At 44.7% G+C, this 21,856-nt stretch overlaps 1 protein-coding gene across 3 annotated transcripts in view; it reads right to left on the reverse strand.

Annotated features, from left to right (window-relative positions):
• LOC146809663 (sulfotransferase 2A1-like) overlaps window positions 1–21,856 on the reverse strand; it is a 552,792-nt gene that overhangs the window by 77,283 nt on the left and 453,653 nt on the right. For all 3 annotated transcript variants that reach the window (XM_085616514.1, XM_085616513.1, XM_085616515.1), the window contains one exon: window positions 6,626–6,803. In XM_085616514.1, coding sequence (XP_085472640.1) covers window positions 6,626–6,803 — 178 coding nt within the window. The remainder of the gene's footprint in view (window positions 1–6,625; window positions 6,804–21,856) is intronic.

Raw genomic sequence — 21,856 nt, forward strand, 5'->3', positions numbered from 1 at the left:
CCTTCGGTGGGTCCTGCTCACACCCTTCGCCTCTGGTCTGGCCTTTCCTGGCTCCTGGTTCTGTCAGTGGTGCTGCTCGGTCTGTGGCAGCTCCTGCTGCGGCTCCCTGTCTGCTGGATAATGTGTCTGTTGCTTTGTCCTGCTTCACGGCTGGTTCTGGTGTTCAGCCCCTGCTCCCTTCGGGTGGCCTTCCCGCTCTGTGCACTTCCTGCAGTGGTTGTGTCTTTGGGGCTGAGTAGCCATGCTTGGTGCCTGGCTGGTTTCCCAGGTGCTATTGGCCTCGGCTGTGCTTCCACTGGCCTGCGGTGTTGTTCTCTGCCTTGGTTCTCTGGGGGGGGGGGGGGGGGGGCGTGTTCTTGTCCCTGCCTGGTCCTGTTTCTTTAGCCGGGGTTGGGCCTCATTTTTTGTTCCCTGTGGTCCTGTTGTTCTGGGTGCCGTTTTCCGGTCGCTCCTGGTTGCGGGCTTGCGGCTGCCTCTGCTTGGTCTCCGGCAGTGCCTCCTTGTGGTCTTCGGTTGCCTTCGCTCCCTGTTGGCATTTGGATGCCTGGTTGCATCCTGGTGGGGTGTCCTCCTGGATCTGCTGGTGCTGTCTGCTCGAGGTTGACCGGCTGCTCGCTTGTGCTGGTTCCTCTGTGGTCGGGTTCTGGTCCTTGCCGTTGTGGCCTCTTGGTTCCAGCAGGGCCTGTTTTGGGCTGTCTCCCACTTCTGTCTTTCCTGATTGCCTGCTGCCTCTGGTTGTTTCGGTCGGGTGGCGTGCCTGGCTGCTGGTCCCCTGGTCCTCTGGCGGTCTGCGGCTTGTTTTGAGGGGGTCTGGTGGCTTGTTGCGTTGCTTCCTTGCCTGAGCCTTCTCTCTTCTGTTACCTGGGGTACGGCAAGGTTGGTCCTGGTTCGTACCTGGTTGTGGGGTCTGCCCGGGTGTTGTGGGTGCTGGGGGCTTCCTTTGGGTGGTTGTCCTTTCCGGCTTCGCCTGTGGTGCTGTCCCCGGAGCTGCTTGCTCTCTGACTTTTGGTTTTGTCCTTGTGGCTGCTGGCGGTTCTTCTCTTCTGTGAATTCTTCGAGTTTTGGTTCCCCTGTGGGGTGCTGGGGCCTGGTGTCTTCCGTGTTTTCGGCCCTTGCTTTTCCGGGTCTTTGTGCGGTTGCCTTGTTGGTTGTGGTCGTGCTCACTCCGCTGTTTTCCTTGCAGGGGCTCTCTGCGCCCATCGGGCCTTTTGCTTGCCTGTGCTCTGTTGGGGTCCTCCCCTCTTTGGCTTTCCACGAGTGAGTTTTGGGCCTTCGGGTCCTTATGGTCGGGCTGTTTGCTTGGCTTCGGCTCTGGCTTCTCGCCTGCTTGTGTTTTGTTGCGGTTTCTGCCATGGGGTTTCTACCCTGCTTCTGCCTTCCTCTGATGTGTGCTGGGCCTTGGGGTTTGGTTTGCCTGTTCTTCTTCCATCCTGGCTTCTGTTGCTTCTGTGGCCGGGCTGGTTTTGGGAGTCCTTCCCCTCGGGGGTTGGTGTTTCCCAACTGTGGTGTGTGGACCTCTCCGGTTCCTTCCGGGCCCCTGTGGAGTCCGGTTGTTGGGCTCGGGTCTTTTCTGGCCTGTGTGTTGTTGGTCCTGCCTTCTGGCTGGTCTGATTGGGTTCCTCTCTGCCTGGCTTGTTCTTTCAGTGGTCTTTGGTTGAGTTTGTCCTCTGCTGCTGCAGTTGGCTCCCTTGTGGTTCCCTTGTTCTGGTCTTGGGTTCTCTGGATCGTTTGGTCGACTACCTGTTTGGTTTGGGGTCTGTTGCGCCTCTTCTCGGGTGGTCGGTGTGTGCTTGTCCAGGCTGTGGCTTCCTGCTCCTGTCTCCCAGGCTTTGCTGTTGGGGTGTTCTGCTGACGCTGTGTTCTTTGGGTCGGCGCTCCCTCCTTTTCCCCTTTCTTCCTTCTTTCCCCGGTGCCTTGGCTTTCCATCTTGGCGTGTCCATGGGCTCTTTCGCCTTCCGGGCTGGGTGCTGGTCGGCTGTCGTGGTTGGTGCTGGTCTCTTTTTTTCGTGGGGCCTGGTGCTCTTCTGTAGGGTTTCGGGGGCTGTTGTCCTCTGGGCTCTCTGGTGCCGGGTCCTGATGGTTGCTTCGGGGGGGAGGGGAGGGGTTGCTTGGGCCTGGTTGTTTGCTTCCCTCCTCTTCTGGTTTGGTCCTGCCCTTGGTGGGCTTCTGTGGCCTTTTTCTTGGGTTCCCTTTCCGCTGCCTGTTTTCGGCTGGTGTTGGTTGCCGGTGCCTTGGTCTGGTTCCGGTTGCCCGGTTTTGGCTTGGTGGCGTGTTGTCCTTTGGTCTTCTTCTTTGGGTGGCCTCCTCGCTGTTTTTGTTCTTTGCTGCTCAGTGGGTTGTGGTGTCCGTTCTCTCTGCTTCTCTTGTTTGCTGTGAGGCCTGCTGTGGCTTGGTTTGGCCTCTATGGTTGTCAGTCTCCTTGTCTGGCTGGTCTCCGGTTGTTTTGTTGGGTGCGCTCCTGCCTTGGTGGGGCTCCCTCTTGTCTGGGTGCTCTGCCTGGGGGTTTTTGGCGATTCTTCCTTTTTGGCTTTCCTCCAGTGGCTGCCTTGGTGTGGTTTCCTGGGTTGGCTTCTGTTGTTTTTTGGGGGAAGGCCGGCTTTTCTGCTTTGGTATTCTCCAATATGTAATGAATGGGACGAGGACATAAGGGACCTGGGGGTAATGCTCTATTACTTACCGGTAATCTTCATCACTCCGGGTCCCGTTGTCCTCGTCCCATTCATACGCCCCGCCCTCCCTCCTGGCCGGCCAGCCTTCCTGTTGGAGGCTTGGTGGTTCAGGGAGAATGCTGGGTTAGGCCGGTATATATACTCCCTGTGGGAGGGGCGGTGTTAGTGTAACAGCATTCTTCTGTCTTTTTTCTGTTGTGGAGATGGTCATCTCCCAATATGTAATGAATGGAACGAGGACAACGGGACCCGGAGTAATGAAGATTACCGGTAAGTAAGTCTATATGCAGGAAAGAGGCAGGTTCGAGGGTGTTGTATGTAGAAATGCCTTCAGCTGTTTTGGGATTACCTAATTAACACAAACAGCGGTCGGTGGGGTCAGAAGTGTTGCGAAGTGATTTAATCCGAATTCTAAAACGCGTGTTTAAGAAGAAGTAAAACTCATTGGAATCTAGTTCTAATGGGAAGTAAAGAAACGAGGAAACGTATTCAGTTTCCCAACATGACCCACAAGGCGCTTAGTAAGGAAGTTATGCAAGAGTACTGGTATGTAAACAGAAATCGGCACTCTGGTGAGCAGTACTTTTCTGTGGAATTTTAGCTCAGTAGTTGTGCATGCTTCAAGTTTGCAAATTGACAAGTCGTAAACTGCTTTCGCTGTGTAATTTTAAAGTCAAGTCCATGACTTTTGCTGATATCGCTGTGAATCAGAAGCAGTGTCCGGCTGCGCCAAGTGCCGAATACAACAGTACTGGGTGGTTACTTCTTGTAGGCGCAGCTCTGTTCGTGTCAGTTTTAGAGTTTATCTCCCTACACTAGGCACATGAGGGGTAAACCTGTTTCTTAACAAGCTCTTTTAACACCCATTGCCCATGTTAAAGCGCTTTCCTGGTAGCCGAACTGTATTATTTATTATAGCGCTTCATGGTCTTGAATTTTTTATCGACCAGAGACGTCTCCACATCTCGGTAAATCACCATGTCTCATTATTTTTTTGTCTCTAGTTATCTTTACTGCTATATGGATTCATTTTTACTTCTTATGCCATACCCCCTCCACTTTCACAGAAAAATGCATACAAACTTTTTTAAATATTTCCCGAGTGCCGATAACAGCTCTGCCACCGTCCAAAATGGCACTGAATACTGCTCGAATGCTGGTGACAATGGTTCTGCAGAGGCACATCTGTGAGTCCTTAACTGAACCGTTTCTGTTCACGCGATAGTTAATGTTTATCGTCATGAAGATGGCTGTGAGTTAAAAAAGTTGCTGGTGACATTGATTGAACCTCATGCATGACAAAGGCTTACAGCATGGTTGATTCCTGCTATCAGAAGCTTCAGCTCGATGAATGACTTACCACTGAGCTGGGAAGCTGCCCTGGTTAAGAGCACTGTGAGAATGCGCGCATGCACTACAGGGCGCTATGGGAAAGTTTCCATTATTGAGAGTGGAGACACCTTAAGAAGTGGCAGGGAGGAGTTGTTTAGGCTCCCAGTTGGTGTGCACATCCCCGCAATTGCTCTGATTGCTGTTCAGGCGGAAAGACGTGTACATTGCTGTACATTATTGTTGACAGAGAAAGTGCATTCATTTTCCTTGTCACGTTTAAAGTGCAAGACATACAAAGTGCAAGACATACAAAGTGCAACAATTACTTATAGTTCTGGGCAGCAAAATACGCTTAAAGAACAACTCTGCACAGATCTGCCAGTCGAGTACTATGTAGGCTCCAACTATCACCCACGTTTGCATATTTAAAGAAAATGCTTCCATCAGTAGTGAGGATTGCAAGTACTTCACAGCAGAACGTGTAGACCTAGATTGGGGCATCTAAGTTGTTAATTGTAAACAGATATACACTTTTAGAGAGCTATCGCCTATATATGTCATGCCTCTTTACCCTGCAAAGCAAGTGTTTCAGTGCATTCATTGCACCCCAGGCCACATCTTTGGAATAATGCTTCCTGCTATGCAGAAAGTGCAGTATTAAGATCAGAAACGCAGCAATCAACTATAAAAAAAACAATAAAGACACAAACAGCTAAACTTCAAAAGGCCAACACCACCTTCCCCAATTCACAGAGGGTGAACAAAGAATACACTCAGCTGGCAGCAAATGTTTGAACACAGCAAATCTCAGAAACAACTAAAGGAAATGAGTCTATGATTGAATTGTCCACCTAAACCAGTCTGAAACTTGCAAACTTCCAGCCAAAAGGCAAGAAATAGGCCCCAAAGCTGAAACAAGCATTGGCATAGCCAATAGGTCTCGCCTTTGGGACCTTGTAAGTGTTTAGCCATACAACAGTTGATGTTTTTGCACCAAGGATATTGTGTTGGATAACTAGACACTTATAAGGTCCCAAAGGCGAGACCTATTGGCTATGCCAATGCTTGTTTTTTTCTCCTGCCTCTATGAGGCAAAGGACTCCGCGGGTTTGTACCACCTTGCCACCTATTGGATGTAAGGCAGTATCAAGAAGCCTTGAGAATCTGCAAATCTGAAACTACTCCTACTCCTAAATACCTAGATGCTGCTTAGCATGTGAGATCTAGACTAGTGAAAAGTGCCAGTCTTTCCTCTCTCATGTCTCGTCATCTGCACACTCGATTAATTGGTAATATTGAAATAGTGCCCATGACTCCTTTTATCCCACATGCAAACTACTTAGAATGGAAATGTGTGCTTCACTGGGGTTTTGTGATACTGAATGAAAAAGTGTTCCTAAATTGGGCCACTCCAACATTAGCAAGTGGAAACTGAAAAGCTGGTGCAATAATCCACAACAAGCTGTATCAGATCAGGTGATGCAGTCCTGATCTATGTGCCTTAGTGATCCTTCAATCAAATTGGTGTCTCATCATGTGGGGATGTGGATGGCATTGTCAGCTGTAAGTGGACATAGGAGATTGTAATTGGGCAGCATAACATGGTCATTTGGCAAATGGTGGTTGCCCATGGATATGTGATGATTGCGTTCTTGACATGGCAGCAGCCCTGCTATATGTGTAATCATTAAAAACAAAAAGGCATGTAGCTCCCATACATACTGATTCATTTTGCACATATAGTTTTTCCCCTTTGGTAATTTTGCTTCCTGGTGAGGTCATCAGAGTCAAAGGTCACATATTATCACTTCCTGTAACACCACCGGGTTTGCAGGTATGTGATGTCACTTCCTGTGATGTCATCACAGCAAAAAGGGCACATTATGTTACTTCCACTACCCCAGAAATTTTGGTGAATTGACATCCATGCAGACCAACGGGTGAGATGAGTGACTGAATGTTCGTGCATTTATGTATGTGAATGAGTATTTTTTAAAGATTTCTTTAAGACAAAAGTCCTTGTCTAATGCCACACCTAAACATGCAGCACTTGAATAAACCATTTACAAGTCTTTAGCCATATTGTCCAATAAGATGCCTGCTCAAGGAGGTGAACCCCTTCCGTTTTTAGAAACTATAAAATGCATCTTGTACTGATGACGACTTTAAAATAGAATAACCTGTTGATTAATATGTTTGAGTACAAACCCAAAGAGAAGTGGCATTAAAATAATTCTATTTTTAGAGACAGAATAGCCAAATATCCAACTATTCATCTCAACTATTGACTATGGTTTAGACAACATTATTACATTTGTTCTCTGAGAATATACATTCTTGGGTTAGAGGATTCACAACATTGCGGATGAAATATATAACTATGAAAATATTGAATCAACGATAAGGACTAAAACTCTATTGTCAAGGTACGTAGATGTGGAAACAGAAAGAAATCTATACCTCCTAGATATACTTACCATGACAATATTTTCTCAGCCCTTATTGTTGATGCCAAATTTGTGTTGTTCGATAGTAATAACTTCAATATTGTGGCATTAAACCCTTGTTTTGATGCAGAATAAGAAGTATTTGTGCTATGAGAAAAGTGAACAGAATTCCCATACCTTTACGCATGAAAGAGCTCTTGCTCTGGTCGAATACATCACTAAGAAGGGAAAAGTTGGCCATTTTGTTGTCCTTCATATTTTCGAAGGTTGCATGTTTTACCACCAGATCAATGGCCTGGTCATCCAACTCTTCCCCCAGAAACTTACAGATCTTCACCACGGCTGTTCTCAGATCCTGGAAAAAGAAACATGAAATCCCATTAACACTGAAGGGCATAAGTGACTCCAGGTCACTTTGCAGTTGAAAAGATGGATCCTTGTGCACACAGTTTGACTAAGGGTGCAGTTTAAGAAACCTAACCTTGTATTTCTGCTTTTAACATAGAACCGACCTAAACATTTACCTTCTAAAAGTAGGTATTTCTTCACCTAATTAACATAGTTATTTATTTCTGTCCATTATGTTAAGCGCTTTTAATATGGTACATATCTTTTGAGAAGTTTAAAAATCCATACAGCATTATGACTTTAGCTCTGCAGGTGACACCAGCTGTATATTAGAATCAATGGCCAGCCTACTCAGTAGGATCCCCAATTTTCCTGGATGAAGCAAATCAAGATCATGCACGTCAAATCAGGTTATCTCTTGGGGATTGTGAAGTTATGTCCAGAGATGCAAACTTAGAACTAGGGAACCAATGTTTGAGTTCCGGCGTCAGCTCAACATCCTATGATTCTGGGCAAAATACGGAATCCCTCCATTCCAAAGTGAATTTGACCTTGTGTAATACAACTGGTGCTCATGTAAAGTACTCCAATGCCATTAGGTTGAGTTGGCACTATATTATACAGCAAAAAATGTATGCACACAGTGGAACACTCTTCACTTTTTAGGGAATGTTTTGAAAATGTAGTCGACGATTAAAATATCTTAATGCAATACTAGATAAAGATCTCTCTCAGTAGCCAGTAGGTTAGACCCACTATCTAAACCATATTGCTTCAGAAATATAGGTGAATAAAACATCTTTCTTATGATCCAAAAATATGACAGATATTCAATAGTTGAAGTAATTGCTTTCTATACTTTGTAGTGGGCTGCTGAAACAATTCTATAGGTGGGCACAATTAGGACAAAATTGGCCCTCAGATGAATATGCGTCTGAGCTGCCTATGTATCTTGAACAGCTCATGGTGGTGAAACCATCATCTTCAAAGTCACCTTTCTGACCTTCAAAGCATAGGCTGAAAAAAAAGCTTAACACGTTAGTGCAGAAAAAAAGAAAAATCGCATGCTATTTTCTGGGATATCTAAGAATCACTTTCCAGAATGGGAAGAGATGCAATACATCATGGCCAAAAGAGATCTCCATAACTCTATATCCAATATCCAAGATTTCACATGCTGTAAGGCTCAGGGCCTCCTTACTCTTTTTTTTTCATTTACTCTTTTGTTTACCATTACTATGTGGGGAACTTTCTGACCATTAGCGGTCTTAGAATGCTGCACAAATACCCATACTAGAGAATCTGTAACTTGCAATTATATGATATTATGTATCAGTGCAATGTTATAGAACCACCAGTTCTTTTTTAATCCTAGCCAGTAAAGTCCTGTTCTGTCCCCACAACACATGCCAAGACAGTTATTTGGTTTATTCATCCCATACATGTATTTTCTAATTCTAATACATATCTAATCTAGTGAAAAGAATGATGAACCATAGATCAAAATTATTTTGCATGTAAATAGTCTAGAAATATAATACAACATATCAATTCTCTGTTAGTTTTTACTTCTATGAACCCTCTTTTCTAGAACAAGGATTAAATAGATGAACAATCTTATATTTCTGATCATGAATGTGATTAACATTTACAATTCTATTCACTTTATTTTACTTTATTTAAGTAATCCGTTAAAGTGTAAACAAGTTATTAAAAGAAGTATACAAATCAAACACATGACGATGTGCTAAGTAGACTGATTGCAACTACTAGTATAATGTGTGAATGCGTTGTTGCAGTAACATGATAATCATAAAAGTATAACAAAGAAAGTTCAGCAGATCCACAATTTTGTCCCAGAGTTTCTAAGGTTGGTTGATAAAATTAATTAAATCTATCGATGCCTGCAAGACAGCATGAGGGGACACTGTTATTGGCAGTACTGCATTAATTTGTAAAGAGCTATACTCTGTAGAAAGAAAAGTGCTAAGTGTGGTAAAAGATACAAAAATTTCACAAGCCGGTCGACTGCTCTAACTAAATGGAGGATAAAAATGACATAAAAATGGCTCCACATCAAAGTATGTATCTATGTCTTGTCCACCACTGACATTATCGTATGAGCGTGAAATAAATTACAAAGTGCCATGTACTTTAAACTGAACTTGGTCAGAGCGTAGCTATGACGTCGGATGATGTAAACAAAAAGATTTGTGCACACACCAAGGATTTTAAAACCTTGGTGCACAGACATGCAGACTCAAAGGTCAGTAATCGCTCATAAAGCTATACACAACCGGCAGTGCATTGTGTTAATTGTGATGGCAGGATAGTTAGGGTCTGCACTTAACTGTCATCAAAGAAATTGTTTTTAAGCTAAAACAGGATGACAACCATCCACTAGCAGCCTGCCCGCTATGACCTCATATACACCTTTATTCAGCGAAGGGGATCCAAGCCAGGATGGGTTATGTTCCTACAGATGGAGTTGGCAAAGCTGCGTTCCTAAATGCTTTTACAGTTGTATTCAGGAATCTTATGAGGCTTACTATCATTTGCAGTTATGCTCCTTTCAAAAGATAGTCAAATGTCACCGAAACCGACCTTAACCCTTGATTCAAATCTGGGGCCGTCAAAGGAATGTTCTGCGTTAACTTATTAAATGTGAATGCATGTGGGGGCATGGCTTGGTGTCAGCCAAGATGGCCGCAAAGCTAGAGAGCTCCCAGGCAATAGCGGAGTAAAACCCTGCTATCGGTACCATTATCCGCTCACATCCACACCTGGGCTTGCATACTACCTCACCAGGGTGCCAGAGACAGTTGAAGGCGTTTTGAATTTAGGCTATCCGGGGCTTGGTCGCTCAGGCTCTGGCTGGGCCGCGGATGCTAAGACCAGCCTACACTGGGGAGCACCTGCTAACCTAGTGATGCGGTGAGGAGCGGGTGAAAAGAAATACCGGCCTCTGTAGATGCCCCTCGGGGGCAGGAAACATCACTGCAGCTGTCTGAGGTGAGATTCTCCGGTGATCAATTGAGGCCTGTGGTTCGGACCTTGAGTTTTGTCAGGCCATGCCCAAATGTCAAGGTCGAACCGGGCCTTTGAAGCCTTGAGAAGGAGCAGCCACTGAGCAGTGAGAGGTGCCAAGTGGGAGGTGAGTGAGCAGCAGTGGCTGGAACCATCAATTCTAGTGGTGCTGGAGGACTCCGCGGGGATCAGGCCCCCGGGCGAGGTAGTGACATTGACACCTACTGGGTCACGCTACCGTATGGTGGAGTGACCTGGGCAATGGAGGCCCCCCCCCCCGTTAGCCTGCTTGCCAGGAGGCGAGCGGACAATCGCAAGTGAGATGGACAAATGGAACTGGCAGGACTGCGACTCCTCGCTGCTGGAGGCGAGTGCTGTGTGGATGGAAGCTTCGTTCTCTGGCCCTAGCCAACAGGCCGGATTGAGAGAAGATGACAGAACTGGTGAGGAGCAAGGGCCGTAAGCAGGTGTGTGAACCTGCACAAGATGTCTGGAGGGCCTTTCTATCCCGTTATCTTTTATTTCTACTGGGGATTTACCTTCTAATACTGGACTGGGCATGGACAAAACAGAGAGATGGGGATCACATAATCGATCAATCTGGGATTTATAGAGTGCGCTACTCACCCATGAGGGTCTCAAGGCGCTGGGGTGGGGAGGTGCACTTAGAGAGGTCAGATCACAAAGCGTGAGAGGTGTTCTTTATAACCTGGAAACTATCGGAGGTACCCAACAAACTCTGGTGTGGAGGTGGTTCGCATTGGGTGGTCAGGCATCGCGAGCCCGCAATCACCACGGGAGCACGGCACGTGGTTGTGGGACGGGACCAGCGTGGGAAGCACGCACTTATGGCCTGAAGTTGAGGCTTGCAGTGATACAGGCTCGCAGCAATTGCTGTATGCAGGATACTATAATATTAAAAGCACGTAACCAAATCTTCACAGCTACGCCAGTGAGGTACAAACCTTTTCTCTACCCTCCCCCTCCTCTTCTCTCTGCGACCTTGCAACACTATCAAATGGGAAATGGTGAAACTGATGGGACAGCAACAAATGCAAACTTATAAGATGGACAAATACGCAGTGCCCAGTCGCTGGGTTTGACTGGGGCAGGTATGGAGATGCTAGAAATGGTGGAACCTTCCCTCCGGAACATAATGGCAGCTATAAGAGATCTAAAAGGTACTCTAGAGCCCAAAATTGAGGCAGTGACAGTAGATGTTAACCTTCTTCAGGCAGACTTCAAGAAAATGTCAGAGAAAGTAACTGTGGTGGAGACGGGCATCCATACATTACAAGCTATGTCATAAATATTGGAAACTCAAGTTTGATATCTAGCTTAACAACAAAAGGCATGCTGCTGGCTTGCAGAGCTACAAAAAGAGTACGAAATGAGGGCTACAGAACACTTTAAATACGCTGCAGTTGAAGCATGAGGTGCTACGTGCCGGAGGGAGAGCAACGGAGAGAGTCCACCACTTCTGAGGACCGACTATTGCAGGGCCGACTGCCAACGAAGGCGATTTCCTTGATATATAAAACAAATAATGAATAACTCCACAGACCCAATGGGGTCCTTGAGAGAGGCATTGGAAGGAGACATAGGGCTCATTGAGGATGATGACTGCTTGGAAGCAATTTAGAGCCCCCGAGAAATGCCCATAAGAGCTTGCTTCTGTATGATACAACTATAAATACTGCCCAGATCCTATTATTTTAGATCCTTGCTACACCGTCAGGGCTGGTGAGATGAATCCCTTTGTGCCAGGAGATTTTACATGGTGGGCTTCTTTTTCCCCATACTCTGGACTGCACCGTAATACGGCACTATTGAGAGGGAGTGGTACAAGTCATAGCTAGGGTCACAAGCCTTATAGTCCAGCTGGAAGCCAGGTGGCTGTTATGTATAATGAGAGAAGATACTTGGCCAGGTATTCCAAAATTTGGTTACAATTGGCAGCTGGGGTGGCTAAAAGAAATCTAGCGAGGGCATTGGGAGCAAGTGGACCTCCAAGCATCCAGGATTGGGGGGATGACTTGGATTAATGCGAACAGGCGGAAGAGGTGATCTATCGTAGTCGGGGCTGCCCTAGAAAATTTGATAGAGTGTGGGACAAATGGAGTTTGTATAGAGGCCCATAAAGGACCTATCAAGGAAGTCAGGGAGGGTATTGGTAATCAACAACTGTATTATTTGTATGTGATCACATTTATGCCTTCATGACCTGTACCATGTATATTCCTACTGTAATAGTACTGCAGCTCTGCCTTGCATTCCTGCCAAATAACATTGATTGTAAACAATGGTACCCTTTGTTGTGTAACGAGCAACTGTTTAACCCCTTCCCCGCTCATGACGGAACCGTTCCGTCATGAGCCACGGTTGCCGTGTGCTCATGACGGAACGGTTCCGTCATGACACGACCGTTGGCGGCCGCTCCGCCTACGCGGCGCTGTTTCCCCGCCTGTGCGGGGGGACAACGCAAATGGGCGGAGTCATGACGGAACCGTTCCGTCATGAGCACAGCTCAACCGTGGCTCATGACGGAGCGGCTCCGTCATGAGCACAGGCCCACCGCGCTGCCCCCCTGCCCCCCCCAGCGCTGCAGCGGAATGTCCGCAGCAGCGAAGGGGTTAATAAAAAGAGTATTTCAAAAAGAGTAGACAAATGCAAAAGAGATGTGGCCACACATAGAGGACACTTGTTGGATGCTAGATGAATCGCCCAAAGCAACAAAAGGTCTAGTGAAGAAAAGCGTTCCATCCTTTTCTGGAGGAACCTCTGTATATAATAAACAGTAAATGGTTCAATAAGGTACTTTTGAATCCCTCTTTGCTCGTGGCTGTCAATCACGGGGTGAGCATGCTTTCTTCTCTTTAAACTGTGTTGATCTGTCATGAAGGAAACTATGTACCACTTTGTTTAAAGCTGTTTTTAATTGGTAGTGGGGCAGATGTTGGTCCCTTAATAGAGCAGCACCTCTCATTTTGAGACCTCTGTGAGGGCTATTGACCAGCTGTCATACCCCTGTAGGTTACAGGTCATTACTTCAGCCCAGGTTAGGTTCTTTAAGGATCCTAGGTTGGCTGCTCATGCTTACTGCAAACATTTTCTGAACAACTTGTTGGTCACTTAATTTGAATTTGAGCATAACCTGGGCTGGTGATATATTGTGTGGCAACTAAAACAAAAACCTGAAAATGGTGCTCTGTGCTTTGTTGAAAAGTGCACCAAATCTCCCGAAAATGTCTCTGTGCCATCCACCAGCTTAGGAATTTTATTTTGCACTGTTTATCTTCAAGATGGTTTCAAAAGTGGGCAGTTTGGGTGTTTTTCACATGGTTTTAAAGGCAAATTGAAGAGATGCGATTTTTGGTTTCAGCAAATTGAGGAGTGTTAAGTGACATCCTTTGACATCCAGCCTGCATCCAAAGTATTTGTATTTGTTAGATTTAGTTAATCGGTGTTTGTCTATATACCAGGTGCCTGTTTTCTTTCTTTTTCTACCAAACACTATAAAGTTAGTTTCTCTAAATGTATTGTCATTGCATTTGAGCTGCTGTGTTTAAACAATACACTAATTAATCTTTTTAGCCCCATTGCCGTTTCACTGAGAAGGACTACATCGTCCACGTAGAACATCACAGTTATGGGGTGATTTGCAAGTTTAGGAGCATGGCTGAAAACGGAACCCAATTTTGAGCTTTAGATCACAGATATACAGATTTAATAAAAGGGAAGGGACAGGCATGCACCCTTGTGTGACACGATCTTGTGACTTGATTATGATGGAAATGGTACTATTGGTATTTAATTTTACTCTGTCCCAGATCCTGGAATAAAGCAATTGAATACCCCTCAATCGTGGTGTTGAAATTTGCCAGGCAGCAAGTTTGGCCAGAGCAGCTGGCGGTCTACATGTTCAAAGGCTTTGCTGTAATCTATAAAGTAGCAGTAGAGTAACTCTCCCTTGCCTATTTATTTTGCTACAAGCATCATAATGGCTACCAGATTGTTGTCGGTGCTGGAGAAAGCTTGGACCGACATACCTCAACAGACGACTCACCTTCTACACCCCGAACTGCCAGCTCCGCCGACCTCGCCCTCGCCACCGTCCCCTGCATCCGAAGAGCGACCACCGGTGGCAGATCGTTCTCCCACCTCGCCGCCAAAACCTGGAACACCCTCCCCATCCTTCTACGGTAGACCCAGGACCTACTTACCTTCAGGAAGCGACTCAAGTCTATTCGAGCAGTAGCAGCACCCCTCAACCCAGCGCTTTGAGACCCTCACGGGTGAGTAGTGCGCTTTACAAATGTACTGATTTATTTATTGATTGATTAAAACTTGTTTGATTGAATAGGATTAAATTCCTGGAGCTAGCCCAAGCATAGAGATCTTCCAGCAGGTCGTTGTCAGGGGCTGCAAGCGGCTACTACTGGAACTTTCTTGTAAATAGGGTGTAGACCAGAATACTGCCAAGATGACAGAATGGAATCAATAGCCACACATGTTCTTAAATTTCTTTCCAGCAATTTAGACAAAAAATCAACATGCTTTTTAAAGACTGACACCAGGATGTCATTGTGGCCAGGATCCCCATCTGCTCTACTTTTCTGAATTTGTTAGTGGATACTTGTGAGTGGGAAGGTTAAGATTAATGTGATCAAGGTCGACCACAAAGCTCATGACCTGGTTGTTTTATCTGCTGTTACTGAGTGGCAATTTAGATTGTTTCATTAAATCACCATAGAGGGAGCTAATGTGGGGGATCCAGTCTGGAAGGGCAATGTTATTCCCTTTTACATTTGCAGTCTCAGAGCTTTTGGGCAGGCGACTCATCATGATCTATAACTCTTTTGGGTCTCTAGTTTAGTAAGCAAGAAAGACTTGGATTTGCAATATTTCCTCATGTTCTTGTTTCAAGTGCCAGATCAGTTTTTTTCTAGGAACTACGCAAGGTATTTGCTTCCATCAGCAAGGATTAATTCACAGCTGAGGATTTGAGTAATCTTTCTTTGTTATGAAGTAATATTATCTGAGTTATAAATTCGTTTTAGAACCTGGGGTGCAAGAAGAAGGCATGAGAGCTCTAGATGAAGAGATGGACCATGAACTACTGCCCAAAGAATGCAGTAGCTGCTGAACAAAGAGTTTCCAGTCACTGATTGTGTAAAATGGAGCGCTACACTAATATGGTAACACTGCTTCAAGACGGCATACCTTGTGGCTACTTCTGTGCTCCATTTGACCCGTTTGCAGCTGTTTGGGGTTTCATTTGATCCGATGTACTGTGAAGGTGGGTATGCTCCGATGGGATTCTTCATAGACAGCCTCTGCGGCATGTGGTCACTTTCACACCATTGAATAATAGAAAAGGAGAATATGGCACTAAAAAACAGAATCGAACTAAAAGGTATAATCGAAAACAGCCAATCTTTTCTCTGAAGTATGTGTAGGAAGCACCGGTTGATCACACGAAAAGCCCCCATTCAGGGCCCCCACAGACATGCCTTCCGGATCAGCCATGAGGGTTCAACTTATGGAGCCTGATCTTTGAGGTCTGGTAACTTTGGATGGGATCAGCAATTGCAAATCTGCTATTTTTTATGCAATATTGTAAAAGGGATTGTGTCGTAGTGCAACACTACGAGTATCCAGACTCTACAAAGTATCTACTATCTAATAGCTTTATATTATCCGATTAACTCCACCTGTCAGTGTGTTACTTGATGGTTCATTTGCTGGGAATAGCCGATGTGCCGCAATATATATTATATGTATATATATATATATATATATTACCTACTGGCGGTCGCCAGTAGGTAGTTATAGTTAGGACCCTGTTTCCATAGGAAAACCGCAACATTCTATTTGGAATAACTTTGGCGCCTGTCGACGAATCCTCGCGAAATTTTCAAAATAGGTGGGGCGCTACGCTCCGCTCCTACCCTGAAAGTCTCGGGGGGATTCGTCAAGCGGGGGCTGAGATAAAAGGGGGGTCCCAAAACGCGTTTTTCCCATGCATTTTTCCATAGGAACTTTAGACACAGCTACAGCCCGAACGGCTGAACAGAGTTCCTTGAAATTTGGCAGAGAGGTAGTCTACAGGTCAAGGAAGTGCCTTTTGTAGGTTTGGTGTAAATCTGTTCAGTAGATTCTGAGAAAATAGCCTTTAAATCAATATATATATCTGAGCCAGCTTACGGTGCGCTTACGGTGCGCTTAATGTACGCGCACGCCGCCGTGCGCGAGTGCGATTCTGATTGGCTGTTAGATCTTAGTAAACATTCGAATCGGTCGAAACCAGGAAGCGGCGGCCGCCATTTTCTTTCTCGCAGTCTGAGAGGGGGTTAAAAAACAAAGGCTAAAAACACGTAAAGGGGCTGTTTAGACAGCTCCTAAGCACCCAGCCATGTTGAGGGAGTCCGCAAAGACCCCCCAAGGCCAAAAACGGAATTTTAATTTTTTCGATATTTCGCCGATTACGTTTACCGTACGCGTACGGTAAAAATTAATAAATAAAAAAAAAATTATCCATACTCTCCCCACCCCATGTGCAAATGGTGCCGCAAAGGCACCATTTGTGCATGGCTTATTATTATTTTGAAAAATTAAAATATTACCTTTCACAACAAAGCGCATCATATGTCCTCCATGTGCGCACGGTGCACAAAGCGCATCGTGCGTACATGGCCCATCTAGCGTAACGTGGGCACGCGGTGCGCATAGCGCACCGCGTGCCCACTGTGCGTGCACGGCACTAACTGCGTTAAGTGGGCGCGCACGCCACGAATGGCGTAAAGTAACTTAGCATTTAAAAAACCGTACAAATTCACTGAAAAAACCATAGGTTTCACACACGTTATAGTTAGGAATTAGCATTTAAAAAACCTTGCAAATTCAATGAAAAAACCAAAGGTTTCACACATGTTATAGTTAGCTGGACATTTCACTCGTAAAAAACCAATGAAATTCCCCCGTTATAGTTAGTGCAGGCAACTATAACTCACGCGACCGCAATCCTCTGCTGATGACATATGTGTCTTTATGAAAAAAAAATATTTGTAATATATGTATAGCTAAAATTTAATGGAAGAAGACATGGGCAAATAAGTGTCTAAATGCAGTATTAGCATCAGCAGAGGATTGCGGTCGCGTGAGTTATAGTTGCCTGCACTAACTATAACGGGGGAATTTCATTGGTTTTTTACGGGTGAAATGTCCAGCTAACTATAACATGTGTGAAACCTTTGGTTTTTTCATTGAATATATATATATACACACACACATACATACATATATACACCAAATGCCCGAGAGCTCCGAGAAAGCACTCAGCACCAAGCCCACAAACCCGTCTGCATTCACAACTTGCCTTCACATTCCGGTACAAGTAATTGCCTTGACGCGTTTCGAGGCTTTCTGCCTCTTAATCATAAGTTGCTTCTTACACAGGTGCTGTACGAATTTGCTCTCCTTTATTTGTATTCAAGCATACTTTTCATTGGTTGAAAGCCCCCAATGGGCTATGCTGGTGCATAACAGTTCATTAATGTATGCTGGGACTCGTAGTCTTTTAAGGAAAAAGCATCTAATTACCCACAGTGGGTCCGTACATACTTGTGTTTATTTAAGTATATTGATATTATATTATATTAGATGCTGAACCACCTTGCTCATATATATGTATATATAAATATATATACCCACACACACACACGTGCAAATATGTATATTTCTTGTCTAATTAACCCCAAAACCCCTAAACCCACACCCACCCTAAACCCTAAAAAAACCTTGCCACTCAAAACCCCATGCAACTCACCACACAAGAAGGACTGGTAAATGGGGCTAATAACTCAAAACATATTTTATTGTTTATATGTGTTACAGCCGGTCCCATCCTAGTTCGAAAAAAGACATTCTTTGCCTTTGAAAGAAGAAGGAAACGCCTACATATTATGCTGCTCCCAACTTGTGAGAGCAATTCCAGATCCTGCCATTGGCAAGAGGCTGGCTGGGACCATGGGTGCATCGAGGCTACCCTTATGGACCCCATCAAAGCACACTCGCTGCCCTGGGTGACGCAAGGGCACCAAGGTAGACATGACATGGTCCCGGAGGATGGAGTTCCCGGGGCTGAAATTAGCCTGGGGAGTCCCCCTCTCCCATTAAGTCTCACCAGGGACATTCTGGGCTGCATGCTCATTTCACAGAAAGTAAACCTCAATGAAAATATAAACATAGCAGGTGCCCCACTTCTGTAGTAAACAAGTGACCCTGACTTCCTGAGCTTGACAAAGGCAAAGCAAGTGTGTTTTTTTGACAATTCCACATTGAAAGACAATCTGAAATGCTTTGTGGAGGTGAATGCAACGTTGATCTAATGGAGCACAATCTGTAGTGAATGTGAGGAGTGGGTGATTTCTTGTCCTTACCTGGGCAGAGCAGAGTCCATGGCCCTCCCTTTAAATTACTATGAGTATTCAAATGTGAAAAATAATCTGAAGCTCAGCCCATGTCAAGATCTCCCACTCTCGATGCCAAAGCTGGAGAAACAAAACATTGGGCAGGTACTTTCAGTATTTGGCAAGCCCAGTGAAGCATTTGTGTTATTATGCATTATTAATAATAACTGCTTCCCATGGTATATGGACACATTTAAAGCCCCAGGTAAAAACACAGGTTGTTATGCTATTTAATAACAACTGCTCGATATGACAAGGAAACAGTCTTATCATGAAGTATGGGGACTTTGTTGCTGTTCATTTATTTATTTATTTATTTTATTTATTTATATTCTTGTATAGCGCAGGAACTCAACCCCCGAGAGAGTATCTCCGCGCTTATGATTACCAGAGAGCCAAGATCTTATGTTAATCAAAGAGATAGAGGGGGAGGAACCTAACAGGCGACAAATAGGAACGTTTTCAAAGACTTTTTAAAGAATTGAAAATTAGTAATATTTTTGAGAGCAGGGGACAGTGAGTTCCAAATGATAGGACCTTTGTAGGACAGGGCACGCCCTCCCTGCCTGGCTTTTTTTATCCTTGGAACCTGAAGTTGTTGCTGACTGCTAGAGCGCAGGGTACGGCTGGGTGTGTAAGATTTGAATAGTTCTTTTAAATATTTAGGTCCATAGCCAAACAGACAACTGTGAATAATACAGCAGATTTTAAATTTTACACGCTGTTTAATTGGCAGCCAGTGAAGTTTTGTCAAGAGGGGAATTGATGGAGACCTTGGCTGGGCGTTGAGGACTAGTCTCGCAGCCGTATTCTGGACCACCTGTAGTCTCTGTAGCTGTTCTTCATTTGCCGCGACCAGCAGGCCGTTACAGTAGTCGAGTCTACTTATAACCAAGGCTTGGACAAGAGTCTTCCTATAGGAATCTGATAAAAATGGGAAGACTCGTCGTAACAGTCCAATGGTCTGAAAGCAAGAGCCTGCTACTTGGTTTGTGTGTTCTTTAAACAGAAGGGATTTGTCTAGGCGCACACCAAGATTTTTGACAGTCTGTTTAGGGGTTGGGGTTGGTCCTAAATCCAGGGGCCACCATTCCGGAGACCACAAAAGTGTGGCCTCCCCAAACAGCATTACCTCAGTCTTGCCTACGTTACACTGGAGGCGATTAACGGCCATCCAGTGAGATATTGCCCTCATTCCGTCCGCAAAGGATTTTTGTATTGCGGGCGTCAAGATTTTAAAGGGGAACAAAAGCTGAGTGTCGTCAGCATACGACACAGGAGTGAATCCATGAGATCTTACAATATCCGCCAAGGGGGCTACGTACACGTTAAACAGTGTGGGGCTTAGGCATGAGCCCTGTGGTACTCCCTTGGTGAGCTCCCTTGAGATGGAATGGTGGGAGCCCAATCTTACCTCTTGTTGGCGGTCTGAAAGAAAGCTTTCCAGCCAAGAAAGAGCCACACCCTCTATACCCCTCTCCCTTAGACAATCGAGAAGTATCTCATGAGACACAGTGTCGAAGGCAGCGGATAAATCTAACAGCACTAGAATCATTGAATTTCCTCCATCCAGTGACATCTTGATGTTATCAGTCACTGAGAGGAGGGCAGATTCAGTGCTGTGATTGGGCCTGAATCCAGATTGAGAGAAATCTAGGCCCTCCGTTGCCTCGATGTATTTGGACAAATGAGTGTTTACGTGTCTCTCTGTCATCTTGCTGAGAAGGGGTAGGAGGGAAATAGTTCGGAGATTGGAGAGATTAGTCCATGGAATTGCTGCATTCTTTCGGATTGGGGTTCACTACTGCTTTTTTCCATTCTGTGGGTACAGATCCTTCCCTAAGAGAATGGTTAATCAATGTTTGAATGTGGGGCCCGAGCAGAGGTTGCAAAGAGGCAGTTATTTTAGCTGATAAGAAGTCATCTGGAGAACCAGATTTTATATGGCTCATAAGGGAAGTGAGGTCAGAATCATCCACTGCTGGAAATGTCGTAAGTGTGGTTTGATTACGTGTGGGCAGAATAGAGATGGAAGAGGGGTTATTACTATTTTGAGTGGCAGCCAATAGAATTTTGTTGTATATCAAATTAATTTTATTTTCAAAGAACAGGGAGATTTCGTCGCATAGTTGTTGGGAGAAGTCATCAGGGCTTTTGCATGCAGTGGGTTTTACGAATTCCTGAAGAATTTTAAATAATTCCTTGGATCGGTTTCCCGCTTCTGCAAGTTGTTGGGAGATACTATTCTTCCGAGCAAGTTTAATGTTTTTGTGATATTTAGTCTGAGCCAAAATGAGGGTACCCAAGCACACGTAGAAATCAAGGTCATAACAGTTAGAATGTAAATAAACATGTAACACAAGTGAATCTTCGTCTCTTTCTTTTGAGTTTCTTCGATTTAATATTCTTTTCTCAGAATGTATTTCACAGTCTTCACAGTGGTTCCCAAGCCAACACGTGTTTCGTCGCCTCTAGTAGTATTTTACATGCGACTTGTTCACGGCTAGGTACAAATTGATATGGTAATTCACATTAGTTTAGATGTAATTACAAGATGCAAACATTTGTAAACGACGTAAACAAATGTGCTCCCAGGGTAGGTGTGAGCATTATGGGTTGATTTATCAAGAGGTGGTATCACAAGGCTATAGTGTACTATCAAGCACCGTGAAATCAGGTGAGTACTAGCCTTATCATATCAGTTGGTGACTGTCAGATCTTCTACAGAACTTGCGTGTGAGTGACATACGTGAGACAATCATATATGTGCTGGAAGTTAATTCCAGTCAATGTTAATCAGGTATCGCATGCGGTATGTACAGTCTATAAAGTCAGAAAACACAATATGTGCGCTGGCTAATCGTAAAGAAAGGGCTATGAATATGAATAGCTCGTGTGCCACATAGAAGGAACAGGTGAGGCAAATACGACAACTGACCTGAACACTGTTTTATACGCATAATCTGTAATAAACGTAATCAAGAACAGAAAAAAATTTCGCTATTAGTATCTATTTAAAAGGACACATTTTAAAAGTGCTGGAGTAGTGGACGAATTTTATGTCCAAATTTATATACATACGTCCAGTATGACGATAATTCCAGGTCATACAGTCAAACGACGGGGGAGGGGGGGGGTTTAGAATTTCTTCAGAGTTAATGCTTTCAAATCTCAGCTGTGCTCGGAATTCAAGCACCCCGTCTAGAACAAAGAGATAGATTGTATCAATATCGCCATAGGGCAAAAAGACTAATCTGTCTGTCAGAATTATCGTTTTTACAGAAGAAACGAGGTGAGCTATACAAATATATGTGCCCCGTTAGAATATCGTCTGTGCTCAGTATTTAAACATCTAGTCTTGAAAACAGAGAGATGCAGAATATGATCTCTACATTAAAACAGTATATTGCTGGTCTGCCCATAATATCACTCGCTCTTAACGGGAATGCAGAATATAGTCTCAGCATTCAAGAGTATGTTATTGGTCTGCCTATGCAATCATTTGCTCTCAAAGGGGGACAAAAGGAAAACTGAAAGTCTTAATGCGCCTCATTCCGATATT

This window comes from Triturus cristatus, chromosome 7 (assembly GCF_964204655.1).
Source record: "Triturus cristatus chromosome 7, aTriCri1.1, whole genome shotgun sequence".
In the NCBI taxonomy this organism is placed as follows: domain Eukaryota; kingdom Metazoa; phylum Chordata; class Amphibia; order Caudata; family Salamandridae; genus Triturus; species Triturus cristatus.